At 38.5% G+C, this 18,149-nt stretch overlaps 2 protein-coding genes across 2 annotated transcripts in view; both read right to left on the bottom strand.

The window, feature by feature from the left end:
• The window catches only part of LOC138311373 (high mobility group nucleosome-binding domain-containing protein 5-like), a 31,833-nt gene extending 22,734 nt beyond the window's left edge, over positions 1-9,099 (bottom strand). The window contains exon 1 of the mRNA XM_069252775.1: positions 8,730-9,099. Coding sequence (XP_069108876.1) covers positions 8,730-9,099 — 370 coding nt within the window. The remainder of the gene's footprint in view (positions 1-8,729) is intronic.
• LOC138311374 (S-antigen protein-like) overlaps positions 5,335-18,149 on the bottom strand; it is a 29,898-nt gene continuing 17,083 nt past the window's right edge. The window contains exons 3-4 of the mRNA XM_069252776.1: positions 8,730-9,647; positions 5,335-5,413 (exon numbers count right to left, since the gene is read on the bottom strand). Coding sequence (XP_069108877.1) covers positions 9,103-9,647 — 545 coding nt within the window. The 3' untranslated portion in view covers positions 5,335-5,413; positions 8,730-9,102. The remainder of the gene's footprint in view (positions 5,414-8,729; positions 9,648-18,149) is intronic.

The following is an 18,149-nucleotide window of genomic DNA, read 5'->3' as shown; positions in this document are numbered from 1 at the left end:
CTTATGACTATTACGACCGAGCACATGCCTATTACCTTGATCAGCATATTATCGTGATTTTCCAACTTATAAGGTTTGTATTAAATCATTTTAATTGTATGTTTTCAAATGTTTTTTCTTTTTTTAAACACGGAGCCCAGAGGGCCTGTATCGCTCACCTGGTTATTGTAATGCCAAGTAATGTTCTGAATATTAACCTCTAATTTCCCTATTAGGACTCATTCTTTCTGCTCCACGGGGTCAGAGCCAAAATTTATACAAACTATGTTCCCTTTCCCCAAGGGTGTTTCGGGCCAAATTTGGTTACAATCCATGCAGAACTCTATGACTATAGTAGCGATTTAAAGGATTTACCTCTATTTCCCCTATTGGGCCCCGCCCCTCCTCCCCCCCGCGGGGTCAGAGCCAAAATTTATACAGGTTCTGTTTCCCTTCACCCAAGGATGTTTCTGGCCAAATTTGGTTACAATCCATGCAGAACTCTAGGACAAGTAGCGATTTATAGGATTTACCTCTATTTCCCCTATTGGGCCCCGCCCCTCCTGCCCCCGGGGGGTCAGAGCCAAAATTTATACAGGTTCTGTTTCCCTTCACCCAAGGATGTTTCTGGCCAAATTTGGTTACAATCCATGCAGAACTCTAGGACAAGTAGCGATTTATAGGATTTACCTCTATTACCCCTATTGGGCCCCGCCCCTCCTGCCCCCGGGGGGTCAGAGCCAAAATTTATACAAGTTCTGTTCCCCTTCCCCCAAGGATGTTTCTGGCCAAATTTGGTTACAATCCATGCAGAACTCTTGGAAAAGTAGGGATTTATAGGATCTATCTCTATTACCCCTATTGAGCCCCGCCCCTCCTGCCCCTGGGGGGGTCAGAGCCAAAATTTATACAAGTTCTGTTCTCCTTCCCCCAAGGATGTTTCTGGCCAAATTTGGTTACAATCCATGCAGAACTCTAGGACAAGTAGCGATTTATATGTTTTACCTCTATTACCCCTATTGGGCCCCGCCCCTCCTGCCCCCGGGGGGTCAGAGCCAAAATTTATACAAGTTCCGTTCCCCTTCCCCCAAGGATGTTTCTGGCTAAATTTGGTTACAATCCATGCAGAACTCTAGGACAAGTAGCGATTTATAGGATCTATCTCTATTACCCCTATTGGGCCCCGCCCCTCCTGCCCCGGGGGGTCAGAGCCAAAATTTATACAGGTTCTGTTTCCCTTCACCCAAGGATGTTTCTGGCCAAATTTGGTTACAATCCATGCAGAGCTCTAGGACAAGTAGCGATTTATAGGATTTACCTCTATTACCCCTATTGAGCCCCACCCATCCTGCCCCCGAGGGGTCAGAGCCAAAATTTATACAAGTTCTGTTCCCCTTCCCCCAAGGATATTTCTGGCCAAATTTGGTTACAATCCATGCAGAACTCTAGGACAAGTAGCGATTTATATGTTTTACCTCTATTACCCTTATTGGGCCCTGCCTCTCCTGCCCCCGGGGGGTCAGAGCCAAAACTTATACAAGTTCCGTTCCCCTTTCCCCAAGGGTGTTTCCGGCCAAATTTGGTTACAATCCATCCAGAACTCTATGACTAGTAGCGATTTAAAGGAAATGTTGACGGAGGACGACGGACGGACGGACTAACATATGAGAATTAAGTGGTTTTGGAATTAGGAGTTTTTTTTCTCCCTAAGCTCCTAAGTTTGGACCAAATAAAAAGTTGTTCCAACGTTTTAGAATAAAGAGCTTTCCAAGTCCATATTATTTAGGAGTTTATTAATGCAATAAAGTACAGACAGGCAATTAATCATTGTCTTTTTACCTTCCATAATTTGGGATTCATCAATTTATTTTTAATTAGCAAAATTGTACATTGTACATATTCCTACTTTCAGCTAACATAAAATTTCTTTGTGGTGACTATAAAACTGTTTACCAAATTATAATATTAAAGGATTTGTGCAGTAAACATTGAAGAAAACATCAATACATAGTTTTCTTCAATATTTAAAAAAAAATCTGGGAAATTATTATTGAAAAATTCAATGATCTGGCCAAAATTAGGAACTGATCTAAGTGTCAGAGTTTCAGTGTTCAAGAATTGGGAGCTTTGATTGATTTTTTTTTTTGGTAGTGGTATCAAACCTTTTTTCTTTAGGTTCAAATCAAATTTTATTAAAAATAAATCATAATATTACATAACATGTAGTGTCCTCACACAGGAGGTGATTCATTCAACACAAAACCATATATATTTTTTTCACTTAACCTTATCTACTTTATATACTATTTTAACCTTACTTTTTTTTACCATTTTAATATAATCCTTGTACTCAACTATTGACGGACGGACGACGTACGGACGGACGCCGCGCCATGACATAAGCTCACACAAGCTCAATATCAGGTCTCTAGGCCTCTAAGCTATTCACAAGAGGTCAAGGTCATTCACTTGAACAAACTTGGAAGCCCTTTATCCCAGCATGCCACAGGCCCAATATCATGTTTCTACGCCTTTTAGTTATTCACAAGAAGGCCTTTAAAAAATTTAGCCTATTTGACCCCTGTGATCTTGAATGAAGGTCAAGGTCACTTATTTAAACAAACTTGGTAGCTCTTTATCCAAGAATGCTGCAGGCCCAATATCAGTACCCTGGACCTTTTGGTTCTTGAGAAGAAGTCGTTTAAAGATTTTAGCCTTTTTGACCCCTGTGACCTTGAATGAAGGTCAAGGTCTTTCATTTGAACAAACTTGATAGCGCTTCATCCCAGAATGCTACCGACCAAATATCAGTACCCTGGGCCTTTCGGTTATCGTGAAGAGGTTGTTTGAATGAAAAGTTTACGCACGACGACAGATGCATGATGACAATAGGTCATTCTGACTCTTTCGGTCAGATGACCTAATTATACAAGAGCTGTTGGAGAACAGCAAAGCTCGCCTATTCAGAAGAAGTTGATGTTCAAGTATTTACTATTTAAACATGGAAATATGACAAATTAACAGACTCAAAAACCCCCTAAAGGGCCCCATATTGGTTGTATTATCACGTTCAGCATCCATACACATTAGGAAAATAAAATCATAAACATTTATGATGACTTAAGCTTAAACAATAGACAAAATAGAAACTTGCTCAAAAACTTTAACATGGAAATATGACAAATTAACAGACTCAAATAACCCCTAAAGGGCCCCAAATTGGTTGTATTAATTATCACGTTCAGCATCCATACACATTAGGAAAATAAAATCATAAACATTTATGATGACTTAAGCTTAAACAATTGACGAAACAGAAACTTGCTCAAAAACTTTAACGTGAAATGGGAAGCCAACGCTGACGCCGACGCCGACGCCGACGCCGACGCCGGTGTGACAACATTAGCTCCCCCTATTCTTCGAATAGGCGAGCTAATAAATGAATCAAAAAGAAAAGTTACCTGAATGACAGGATTCCATGTGTATCTGAAGGTTTTTTTCTTGTCGGTATTCATTGCCACAAAAAATGCATCTATGTCCTACAAAAGATACATGACATTTCATACATAGGGTAGAAGTCTGTGTTTACAGAGGACTGAACATCTATCATACATACAAACATGTGTAACAGTCTGAGACATGACATCTGATATATAGGGTAGAAGTCTGTGTTTACATAGGACTGGATCTCTATCATACACACAAACATGTGTAACAGTCTGAGACATGACATCCGATATATAGGGTAGAAGTCTGTGTTTACAGAGGACTGGATCTCTATCATACACACAAACATATGTAACAGTCTGAGACATGACATCCGATATATAGGGTAGAAGTCTGTGTTTACAGAGGACTGGACCTCTAACATACACACAAACATGTGTAACAGTCTGAGACATGACATCTGATATATAGGGTAGAAGTCTGTGTTTACAGAGGACTGGACCTCTAACATACACACAAACATGTGTAACAGTCTGAGACGCGACATCTGATATATAGGGTAGAAGTCTGTGTTTACAGAGGACTGGACCTCTAACATACACACAAACATGTGTAACAGTCTGAGACGCGACATCTGATATATAGGGTAGAAGTCTGTGTTTACAGAGGACTGGACCTCTAACATACACACAAACATGTGTAACAGTCTGAGACGCGACATCTGATATATAGGGTAGAAGTCTGTGTTTACAGAGGACTGGACCTCTATCATACACACAAACATGTGTAACAGTCTGAGACGCGACATCTGATATATAGGGTAGAAGTCTGTGTTTACAGAGGACTGGACCTCTATCATACACACAAACATGTGTAACAGTCTGAGACGCGACATCTGATATATAGGGTAGAAGTCTGTGTTTACAGAGGACTGGACCTCTATCATACACACAAACATGTGTAACAGTCTGAGACGCGACATCTGATATATAGGGTAGAAGTCTGTGTTGACAGAGGACTGGACCTCTAACATACACACAAACATGTGTAACAGTCTGAGACATGACATCTGATATATAGGGTAGAAGTCTGTGTTTACAGAGGACTGGACCTCTATCATACACACAAACATGTGTAACAGTCTGAGAGGCGACATCTGATATATAGGGTAGAAGTCTGTTTTTACAGAGGACTGGACCTCTATCATACACACAAACATGTGTAACAGTCTGAGACGTGACATCTGATATATAGGGTAGAAGTCTGTCTTTACAGAGGACTGGACCTCTATCATACACACAAACATGTGTAACAGTCTGAGACATGACATCTGATATATAGGGTAGAAGTTCTTGAGAAGAAGTCGTTTAAAGATTTTAGCCTTTTTGACCCATGTGACCTTGAAAGAATGTCAAGGTCATTCATTTGAACAAAATTGGTAGCCTTTCTTCCCTGCATGCCACAAGTCAAATATCAGGTCTCTAGGCCTTTTAGTCATTCACAAGAAGGCCTTTAAACAAGAGGCCCAGAGGACCCCTGTGACCTTGAATGAAGGTCAAGGTCATTTATTTAAACAAACTTGGTAGCCCTTTATCCCAGAATGCTGCAGGCCCAATATCAGTACCCTGGACCTTTTAGTTCTTGAGAAGAAGTCGTTTAAAGATTTTAGCCTTTTTGACCCCTGTGACCTTGAATCAAGGTCATGGTCTTTCATTTCAACAAACTTAATAGTGCTTCATCCCAGAATGCTACCGACCAAATATCAGTACCCTGGGCCTTTCGGTTATCGAGAAGAGGTCGTTTGAATGAAAAGTTTACGCACGACGACAGATGCATGATGACAATAGGTCATTTTGACCCTTTCAGTCAGATGACCTAATTATATAAATGAATCAAAAAGAAAAATTACCTGAATGACAGGATTCCATGTGTATCTGAAGGTTTTTTTCTTGTCGGTATTCATTGCCACAAAAAATGCATCTATGTCCTACAAAACATACATGACAAAGGGTAGAAGTCTGTGTTTACAGAGGACTGAACCTCTATCATACACACAAACATGTGTAACAGTCTGAGACATGACATCTGATATATAGGGTAGAAGTCTGTGTTTACAGAGGACTGGACCTCTATCATACACACAAACATGTGTAACAGTCCGAGACATGACATCTGATATATAGGGTAGAAGTCTGTGTTTACAGAGGACTGGACCTCTATCATACACACAAACATGTGTAACAGTCTGAGACATGACATCTGATATATAGGGTAGAAGTTTGTGTTACAGAGGCCTGGACCTCTATCATACACACAAACATGTGTAACAGTCCATGACATGAAATCTGATATATAGAGTAGAAGTCTGTGTTTACAGAGGACTGGCCCTCTATCATACACACAAACATGTGTAACAGTCTGAGACATGACATCTGATATATAGGGTAGAAGTTTGTGTTACAGAGGACTGGACCTCTATCATACACACAAACATGTGTAACAGTCTGAGACATGGCATTTGATATATAGGGTAGAAGTTTGTGTTTACAGAGGCCTGGACCTCTATCATCCACACAAACATGTGTAACAGTCTGAGACATGACATCTGATGTAGGGTAGAAGTCTGTGTTTACAGAGGACTGGACCTCTATCATACACACAAACATGTATAACAGTCTGAGACATGACATCTGATATATAGGGTAGAAGTTTGTGTTACAGAGGCCTGGACCTCTATCATACACACAAACATGTGTAACAGTCTGAGACGTGACATCTGATATATAGGGTAGAAGTCTGTGTTTACAGAGGCCTGGACCTCTATCATACACACAAACATGTGTAACAGTCCGAGACATGACATCTGATATATAGGGTAGAAGTCTGTGTTTACAGAGGCCTGGACCTCTATCATACACACAAACATGTGTAACAGTCCGAGACATGACATCTGATATATAGGGTAGAAGTCTGTGTTTACAGAGGCATGGACCTCTATCTTACACACAAACATGTGTAACAGTCTGAGACATGACATCTGATATATAGGGTAGAAGTTTGTGTTACAGAGGACGGAACCTCTATCATACACACAAACATGTGTAACAGTCCGAGACATGACATCTGATATATAGGGTAGAAGTTTGTGTTACAGAGGACTGGACCTCTATCTTACACACAAACATGTGTAACAGTCTGAGACATGACATCTGATATATAGGGTAGAAGTCTGTGTTTACAGAGGACTGGACCTCTATCATACACACAAACATGTGTAACAGTCCGAGACATGACATCTGATATATAGGGTAGAAGTCTGTGTTTACAGAGGACTGGACCTCTATCATACACACAAACATGTGTAACAGTCTGAGACATGACATCTGATATATAGGGTAGAAGTGTGTGATTACAGAGGACTGGACCTCTATCATACACACAAACATGTGTAACAGTCCGAGACATGACATCTGATATATAGAGTAGAAGTCTGTGTTTACAGAGGATTGGACCTCTATCATACACACAAACATGTGTAACAGTCTGAGACATGACACCTGATATATAGCGGGTAGAAGTCTGTGTTTACAGAGGCCTGGACCTCAATCATACATACAAACATGTGTAACAGTCTGAGACGTGAAATCTGATATATAGAGTAGAAGTCTGTGTTTACAGAGGACTGGACCTCTATCATACACACAAACATGTGTAACTATCTGAGACATGACATCTGATATATAGGGTAGAAGTCTGTGTTTACAGAGGACTGGACCTCTATCATACACACAAACATGTGTAACAGTCTGAGACATGACATCTGATATATAGGGTAGAAGTCTGTGTTAATAGAGGCCTGGACCTCTATCTTACACACAAACATGTGTAACAGTCTGAGACGTGACATCTGATGTAGGGTATAAGTCTGTGTTTACAGAGGACTGGACCTCTATCATACACACAAACATGTGTAACAGTCTGAGACGTGACATCTGATATATAGGGTAGAAGTCTGTGTTTACAGAGGACTGGACCTCTATCATACACACAAACATGTGTAACAGTCTGAGACGAGACATCTGATATGTAGGGTAGAAGTCTGTTTTTACAGAGGACTGGACCTCTATCATACACACAAACCTGTGTAACAGTCTGAGATTTGACATCTGATATGTAGGGTAGAAGTCTGTTTTTACAGAGGACTGGACCTCTATCATACACACAAACCTGTGTAACAGTCTGAGATTTGACATCTGATATGTAGGGTAGAAGTCTGTTTTTACAGAGGACTGGACCTCTATCATACACACAAACCTGTGTAACAGTCTGAGACATGACATCTAATATATTGGGAGAAGTCTGTGTTTATATAGGACTGGACCTCTATCATACACACAAACATGTGTAACAGTCTGAGACATGACATCTGATATACAGGGTAGAAGACTTGTGTTTACAGAGGACTGGACCTCAGTCATACATTTGTGACACAAACATGTGTTACAGTCTGTTAAATTGTTGAAATGATGAATTAGACCATGGATGAAGGTCACTTGATCCCCACCAAGCTAGAAATCCAATACCCAGTCTCTGATAGGCCATATGCCTTAGAAGGTTTGTGCTAAATTTCATTGAAATTGTTTCAGCAGTTTTGGAGAAGCAGTCGAAAATGTAAATTGTTTACAGACATACGATGGACGACGCATGACGGCAGACATAAGGCGATTAGAATAGATCACCTGTGACCTAATAATATTAATTAAGTTTAGGTGTGAGCCAAATATTTACACAATTGTATTCCCGGACACCCCATAGAGATTCTACATAATTCAAAGAAGTCGTTTATAGCAACATGACCCATTTTGGGCCTGCTCATTTATTATACATAAATATATGGAGCATGGAAAAGCACCATATCCAAATTGAGAAAGATCAATTATGTAATTTTGAATGTTCAACACATCATGGTTACAAAAAAGCTCTTTACAATAGTTACATGCAGCACTATTTTAAATGATTTTTTAAATGGATAACAATAATTTCCAGCATCAAAGATTCACACAAAAATAACCCTGACCTTCTGACACAATAATCTAGAACTCTTAGTAAGTTTACTCCAAGTTTTGTTCTGTTGCTCAGTTTGCCAGTTACTGACCATAGGTTGGAAATGGTTTCTCTTAGTAATCCAGTTTTCCTTTTAAAAGTATAAAAATCCTGACATGTAATTAAATGATCCAAACTGTTAACAAGAAATATGTATCAGAAAAATCAATAAAGAGATAAATGAACCAAAGTATGCTTACCATCAATCGATTCCATTTCATTATCTTCAATCCCCTTTCCATCATCATTCATTTTCATCCCAATGTCTGTCATCTTATTGCCATCATCGTATATCATCTCCTTGGCATCATCATCTGTCATCTCATTGCCATCATTATTCATCTTAATCATGACTGCCATCTCCTTGTCATCATCTGTCATCTCTTTGCCACCATCATCTGTCATCTCCTTGCCACCATCATCTGTCATCTCTTTGCCACCATCATCTGTCATCTCTTTGCCACCATCATCTGTCATCTCCTTGTCATCATCTGTCATCTCTTTGCCACCATCATCTGTCATCTCTTTGCCACCATCATAAGTCATCTCCTTGCCACCATCATCTGTCATCTCTTATCTCCCATCATCTGTCATCTCTTTGCCACCATCATCTGTCATCTCCTTGCCATCATCTGTCATCTCCTTGTCATCATCTGTCATCTCTTTGCCACCATCATCTGTCATCTCTTTGCCATCATCATCTGTCATCTCTTTGCCACCATCATCTGTCATCTCCTTGCCACCATCATCTGTCATCTCCTTGCCATCATCTGTCATCTCCTTGCCATCCTCTGTCATCTCCTTGCCACCATCATCTGTCATCTCCTTGCCACCATCATCTGTCATCTCTTTGCCACCATCATCTGTCATCTCTTTGCCACCATCATCTGTCATCTCCTTGTCATCATCTGTCAGCTCCTTGCCACCATCATCTGTCATCCCTTTGCCACCATCATCTGTCATCTCCTTGCCACCATCATCTGTCTTACCTTTTACATCATTGATAAACCTCACATCAAATCCTTTTGGATCTTTATTTAATTGCTTGAAGTGTTTTGCTGTTTCTTCTGACGAGGAGGATGCATTCTTTGATCTTAATCTTTCTGATGACCTAGAAGCTGAAAAAAGGAAGTTTATATGATTCATGAGTTACATATCTGCATATAGCTACCACCAAGCTAGAAATCCAATATCCAGTCTCTGATAGGCCATATGCCTTAGAAGGTTTGTGCTAAATTTCATTGAAATTGTTCCAGCAGTTTTGGAGAAGAAGTCAAAAATGTAAATTGTTTACAGACATACGATGGACGACGCATGACGGCAGACATAAGGCGATTAGAATAGATCACCTGTGACCTAATAATATTAATTAAGTTTAGGTGTGAGCCAAATATTTACACAATTGTATTCCCGGACACCCCATAGAGATTCTATACAGTTGTTCCGGTAGTAGCGGATCACTTTGAAGAAAAGTCCGTTTCATATCAACAAATGCAAAAAAATCTCTCCAAAGTTATGTTTTTCTGGAAAATTAGATGGTATCTCTTCAGTTTATACTCACAAAAGGGTTTATCAAGACTTCAGTAAATATAAATTCTGTTATGAACAAGAGATCCCAGAGGGATCTTGGCGCCCACCAAGAAATGATCTATGTCTGACAATGGAAAGATGGATCTTTTCTCTGCTTTTCAAACTTTTACTACATACTACATATGAAATTTGAGAAAGATCCTTTCCTTACTTTCTGAGATATATCGCAGTAACAAACTTCAACTATCAAATTCCAAGATGGCTACCTGTAGGCCATCTTGTTAACCGATTGATCCCAAAATGTATGATGCACAACGAAGGTCCAAGGGGAACCTACAAATGAAATTTGAAACAGATCCCTTCAGTACTTTCTGAGAAATAGCGGTAACAAACTTCAATTATCAAAATCCAAGATGGCGGCCTGTCTGCCATCTTGTTCACCGATGGGTCCAAAATGCAATAGGCACAACTGGGACCTAGGGGAACCTGTGCATGAAATTTGAGACAGATCCCTTCATTACTTTCTGAGAAATAGGGGTAACAAACTTTAACTATCAAAATCCAAGATGGCTGCCGTTCAGCCATCATGTTGACCGATCAGTCCCAAAATGCAATATGCACAATAAGAATCCTATGGGAACCTACATATGAAATTTGAGACAGATCCCTTCAGTAATTTCCGAGAAATAATGGTAACAGACTTTAACTATCAAAATACAAGATGGCGGCCGGTCGGCCATCTTGTTGATCGATCAGTCCCAAAATGAAATATGCACAACTAGGGTCTTAGGGGAACCTACATATGAAATTTGAGAAAGATCCCTTCCGTACTTTCTGAGAAATAGCGGTAACAAACTTCATCTATCAAAATCCAAGATGGCTGCCTGGCGGCCATCTTGATGACTGATCGGTCCCAAAATGAAATATGCACAACTAGGTTCCTAGGGGAACCTACGTATGAAATTTGAGAAAGATCCCTTCAGTACTTTCTGAGAAATAGCGGTAACAAACTTTAACTATCAAAATCCAAGATGGCTGCCTGGCGGCCATCTTGTTGAGCCATCAGTCCCAAAATGCAATATGCACAACTAGGGGCCTAGGGGAACCTACATATGAAATTTGAGAAAGATCCCCTCAGTACTTTCTGAGAAATAGCGGTAACAAACTTTAACTATCAAAATCCAAGATGGCTGCCTGGCGGCCATCTTGTTGACCCATCAGTCCCAAAATGCAATATGCACAACTAGGAGCCTAGGGGAACCTACACATGAAATTTGAAAAAGATCCCTTTAGTGCTTTCTGAGAAATAGCGGTAACAAGAATTGTTAACTGACGGACGGACGGAAGGACGGACGGACGACGGACCACGGACGAAAAGCGATTTGAATAGCCCACCATCTGATGATGGTGGGCTAAAAATGCAATTTTTTTCGGCAGTAGCGGATCTCTTCGGGTGTAACGGATCACTCATCGTTATCGAATGTACGTTTGACATATTTCATGTTATTCACTCTAAAACGCTTAAAACTAACAAGAGAAATAATGTACAGTGCATAAACAAATAAAAAATACTTTGACAATTTATCGCCATGGCGAAAATAAGGCGAAACATCAAAGTATTATTTTCCTAAACAACAGCAATATTACGTTGGGATCCTCCTAACGTCAGGAATGGGCCTGAACGGGGAAGCAATCGATCACGTCATGCATCTCCAGATGTGTTGTGATAATCACGCCATCACATTTATATGTTCTTCTATGGCCTATTTGAAGAGACGTATATTGTATTTATACATACATATATATACAGTCAAACCTCGATGATTCAAAATTCGATGAATCAAATTTCTCGCTGTATCAAACTTTTTGCTTGGTCCCGAATACATTCACTATATAACATTACTAACAAACCCATGTATGAATCAAAGTTTTATGAATCAAAGTTCTCCATGTATCGAACTTTTTTCATGGGCCATTTGATATAGAATCATAGGTAACTGACACTTGATGATTCGAATGAAAATTTACCTGTACGGATAAGGTGTTCGCCGATGCCCCGCGGCGTGCTGTCACACCTGTCTCGCAATGGCCCTTCGCAGGACAATAGGGATTATGACAGCTTGTGTTGCTTGCTTGATTTCATCAATATAATTAATATCACTGATCAAGCCGATACCCGGTGCTTTGTTTTTACAAGCTACGTTATTAAATCATTAGTATGGCAAAGATATGGTTAGTTGTTTTTGATGATCGCCGCCGCCATTGGTAGCGGTTTGTAGAATTTACGGAATGGTAAATAGAGAGCCACATAATATAGTAACTCATACTCAAAATTGTTACATTCCAAAACTTCGGCATAAATACTGGAGCAAATTGATCATTCTAAATCGAAGTATTTTTGTAGGTGTTGTAGCGCTTTCAGTTCCTCCTTTTTAGTTTCGTTTTTACAACATGTTTTCGTATTTATATTCATTCCGTAATATTAACCATCGCTTCAATAGTCACCACATGTATACATGTACATGGGTTAGGCCTAGTACACGTAAGTCTTGTTTATAATATATTGCTAACGATAGCAATACACGTGATTTTTTTGGGGTTTTTTTTGTTTGTGGTAAATACAATGATTATAAAGTTTACGGAACGGAGACGACATGTACACAACTACCACAGTTGGTCATGGTAAAAAAACATTGGTTTAATTTCAACCATGAATAATTCGAAGTCTCGATGTTTCGAAGTTTTTCTGTCGGTCCCTTGAACTTCGATACATCAAGGTTTGACTGTATTTATTTTTACCATTACAGTATGTCATGGTATTCTCAATTATAAAATATCATGACTACCGTAATGAGTAAACTGTACATTGTACTAGAAAGTACGTAAATATAAAAGTATGGAAGCGATTGGAGTAATGACTTACATGTATTATGATTTTTTTTATATATATGCAAAGAAAATCTTATCATAATTTATAAAGTCTGTTAAAGTGTTCAAATATTAAAACCATGCAAATACATGTATGCCTTTATTTGATCAAACAAATTTCCACCGTGGAAGATCCTCACCGCGGGATGCTAAAAATTAGTCCGCTAAACCTGCCTATATTATTAGGTTTTTTTAAAAAAAAAATTTATTTGTTTGCCTAATATATTAGGCAAAAAATTTTTTTTTAAAAAGCCTAATAATATAGGCAGGTTTAGCGGACTAGCTAAAAATGTGAGCACCGTACGCATGGTGTATAAGTTTTACCCTTCAACTGTGGTCAGGTAAGAAAATGTGTTTATATTGTTGATATTCATTTCAATGCAATTCTTTTATTACTTTCAGCCTATCAGTCATACAATATTGAACATAAATTTCAGCATGACATATACAATAGTAATATCATATACATGTAGATATTGAAAATTATACGTATTCAAAGAGGAGCGACCATTATTCATAAGACATTCCATATTTTGTATCTTGCATCTATATTATTCATATGTTATATAACGCATTATACTTCTCTCCTCTTCTGATCTCATAACATAAATCAGCCGCTGTACAATGAAACACACTTATAACGTTAACCGTATAATCCTATCAGTTATTCAGGTATCACACAGTTCACACTGTGACACAGATATGTACACGGCAGCCACGCAATCAGGCAATGATGGTGCGTATTTGAGCAGGTAACCTTCCAGTGATAACCCTATTTATACGTACATCAAGGAAGCCATAATTTATAGTGCTTTGTGAACTACATTGTATGTCTCCAAAAGCAAAAGGCATAAATACGGCCGCTGACGGAAAGTTTTTATTGTGTAGTTGAATAAGTTGAGTCGAACAGTTTTGAGTTGTAGCCTGGAAAAGCATCTCGAATGACGAACAGAACCAAAAACAACATCCACCGCAAACGTGTTTAGCGGATAGAAAATGGGACATCTATATAGAAATGCTCACCATAAGTACATTTGTATGGTTATTTTAAGTTATTTCTTCAGAAGTCTCTGTAAGGTTTATACACTCGGAGTTACGATTACTTACGATCTCGACACATCGGAAGTGATCGTAACCACTGGAAATCGAGGATGATATAGGTGTAACAGACGGTCTTTGACGGATGTTTATACCGATTCCTATTTTAGTCAGTCACCATATCACCAACCCAGAACAATATATTACTGTATTTGAACCCAGAATATCTGTGTCAGTGTATTTGGTAAGACCAATAATTAAGGATACACATGAAGTGGTTAGAAAAACGGTAAGAGCCGCGAACGTTTTTTAGTTTGAGCAACATACCTCTACATTCAATTTACTTACCTTTTTTCACAACTTTATGGTTCACGTTATTACACATTATAGAAACCTTTCTGATACAGGGTACCAACTTAAGTATCTGTATCTGTATGTTGTACATAGATCCCTAATTAGGTATTTATACAACGGATGAGAGAGAGCGCTGATTATTGGCGCATATTCCGTAGGGCGGTCTTGGATGCCTCCACAGATTTTGATTGTACAACTGTTTTTGGTAGGTGCTTCCAGTTGATTGTAGTCTCCACGAAGAATGAGTGCTGGTATATTGTGGTGTTTTGCTGGATGGTATTACTAAGCACTTGGTGTTGTTTCGTACTTGTTTTTCAACGATGTTCTTTGAGACGTGTATGATTAAATATAACTTTCACATGTAAAATTCACTAGCTTAAATATTTAAGTGTTTTGACAACGTAATGGTGGGATACATGCATGTATATGTATAATTACAATACTTATTGAACTTGAAGAACGATGACAAAAGAAATTGTGTACACGTATGTAATTATTTCTATTGTTTGCCCATTTGAATACGCCTTCATTATTTACACATTTCCTTCTCAAAAAAACTATCAATGCAAATAAGCGCCGATATGACATATTTTACTTGAGATTTGGAAAAAAAACCTTTTTAAAGATGACGATCCACACCATCCAAAGCGATATACATGTATAACAAGAGGCCCATGGGCCATAGCGGTTACCTGAGTTCGGATACAGAATGAAACAAGGACACAACAAGAGGCCCAAGGGCCTTAACGGTCACCTGACTACCTCGGCAATAGTCAAATTAATCATATATGGTGTCATGGTAGCCACCTTCGATTTGGGATCAACCAGATCATATCAGAATCATTTCATGCACGTTTCAGCTAAATTGCACTTGTAGAACTTGAGAAGAAGTTCAAAATGTGTTTTCAAGATGGAGGCCATGGCAGCCATCTTGGATTTCAGATTGACCCGAAAAATAACAACACTTTGTCGGGACCATGTCAGGATCATTTCATGCAAGTTTCAGCCAAGTGAGGTAGAACTTGAGAAGAAGTTCAAAATGTGTTTTCAAGATGGCGGCTGTAGCGGCCATCTTGGATTTCGGATCGACCCAAAAAATAAGAACACTTCTACACTAAATTGTAATTCTATGCACGACGGACGACGCACGACAACTGACAAAAGGCGATTAGAATAGGTCACTTGAGACTTCGTCTCAGGTGACCTAATAAAAATAATACATTTTATGTACAAAACATAAAAGGACGAGTGTAAATGTAAACTATTATTGGTGACCGATCATACCTTGTCTTCACTCTGAGTTTCTCAACATGAGCACCTGACATTTGTTTGATTAATGTGGAAAACCAAATCGAAACCAAACCAAACAAGGACATAGTCATTCAGATCCCCCGCCAATGGAGACATCAAAGCTGAAGTAAGTTTGATTGTGGAGACTTATGTGTATGAAAAAAAACAGGAAAAAGTGCAAAAAATGAAAACCTAAAAATAGCAAAAGGTACTACTAGACCATAAAATGAATGTGTCTATGAAGTGGAAATATCTCTGCTGGTTTTAGAGTTATGCTCCGGAAATGAACCTGCTACAAAAATATGATATTTTCAGCAATGTTTCTATGGTTACAGAAAAAAGCACAAAAAGTGAAAACCTAAAAATAGCAAAAGGCACTACTAGACCATAAGAACAATGTGTCTATGAAGTCTCATGGAAATATCTCTGCTGGTTTTAGAGTTGTGCTCCGGAAACGATTCTTACACAAAAATCTGCCAGTTTCAGCAATGTTTCCATGGTTACAGAAAAAAGTACAAAAAGTGAAAACCTTAAAATAGCAAAAGGCACTACTAGACCATAAGACTAATGTGCCTATGGAGTTCCGTGCATATATCTCAACCGGTTTTCCAGTTATGCTCCGGAAATGAACCTGCTACAAAAATATGATATTTTCAGCAATGTTTCTATGGTTACAGAAAAAAGCACAAAAAGTGAAAACCTAAAAATAGCAAAAGGCACTACTAGACCATAAGAACAATGTGTCTATGAAGTCTCATGGAAATATCTCTGCTGGTTTTAGAGTTGTGCTCCGGAAACGATTCTTACACAAAAATCTGCCAGTTTCAGCAATGTTTCCATGGTTACAGAAAAAAGTACAAAAAGTGAAAACCTTAAAATAGCAAAAGGCACTACTAGACCATAAGACTAATGTGCCTATGGAGTTCCGTGCATATATCTCAACCGGTTTTCCAGTTATGCTGCGGAAACGAACCTGGTACAAAAAATATGATATTTTCAGCAATGTTTCCATGGTTATGGAAAAAGTGCAAAAAATGAAAACCTAAAAATAGCAAAAGGCACTACCAGACCATAAGAACAATGTGTCTATGAAGTTTCATGGAAATATCTCTGCTGGTTTTATTTAGAGTTGTGCTCCGGAAACGATTCTTACACAAAAATCTGCCATTTTCAGCAATGTTTCCATGGTTACGGAAAAAATGCAAAAAATGAAAACCTAAAAATAGCAAAAGGCACTACTAGACCATAAGACCAATGTGTCTATGAAGTTTCGTGGAAATATCTCTTCTGGTTTTAGAGTTATGCTCCGGAAACAAACCTGGTACAAAAATATGATATTTTCAGCAATGTTTCCATGGTTATGGAAAAAGTGCAAAAAATGAAAACCTAAAAATAGCAAAAGGCACTACTAGACCATAAGACCAATGTGTGTATGAAGTTTCGTGGAAATATCTCTACTGGTTTTAGAGTTATGTTCCGGAAAACATTCGTACGGACGGACGGACGGACGGACGGACGGACGGACGGACGGACGGAACCCATTTGTATATCCCCCGCCAACTTCGTTGGGCGGGGGATAATAATTGTATCTGGTCATGTGTCCACTCCTATTTATACAAATATTATGAGCTGAAAATCGAGATAATTTTCTACAAGTACGTCAGATTTGGGTAATATTCATCAATAAAATCAATCAGGAAAATTAAAAAAAGGGGGGAAAATCATGGTAGCCTTTATGTTAATATACAGGGAAAAAATAACAATTACGAATACTTTTGGCATGGCACTACATTTATGTATGATCGTGTACATATCTAACTGCTTAAAATGCCTGTAAAAATAGTTTTCTTTTAAAGAATAAAATATCAGTCTCAAATAAATTCATACACCACGAAATATTTACATTTTAAGTGTTACTGACAGTAGTCGTTCTGTGCTCATGATACTGACACGTTATTACCGTTCCATAACGTCAGTTGTACAGTACTAGAGTCTAAGTCACGTCATCCGCTATATATACTGCCGAAAATTTAGACAACTTATAATGAGTAAATTTTCGTGTAAAACGACATGCTAACTCAGAATTAAAATCATATATTAATTTAAGTGTCCCATTGTGTCGTTTTCACTTCTTTTGCAAACACAGTTTAAGATTCTGGTTAAATAAATCAGATATTTATCCGCGGTTCGTTTCCCGAGAGTTGTCTCTTCAGACATCCGGGTCGCAAAAGCGCTTAATGCACCAACCATAAATATCTCTCGGAAGGCACTAAAACAGAATAACAAGACGAAATATGGTGGAAAACATAAAATAATTCAATCTTCTATTGATTCTTTTAAGTTCATTCGATATATTTATCTGAGAACTACAATAATTGTAATTTTCTTTTTGACTGATCCACTACTGCCGATGATCCGCTACTACCGAAACAACTGTATAATTCAAAGAAGACGTTTATAGCAACAAGACCCATTTTGGG

The sequence above is a fragment of the Argopecten irradians genome, unplaced genomic scaffold (genome assembly GCF_041381155.1).
Source record: "Argopecten irradians isolate NY unplaced genomic scaffold, Ai_NY scaffold_0019, whole genome shotgun sequence".
Taxonomy (NCBI): Eukaryota; Metazoa; Mollusca; class Bivalvia; order Pectinida; family Pectinidae; genus Argopecten; species Argopecten irradians.
Note: the sequence above shows the minus strand (reverse complement) of the source record. Positions and strands in the feature narration are given on the sequence as shown.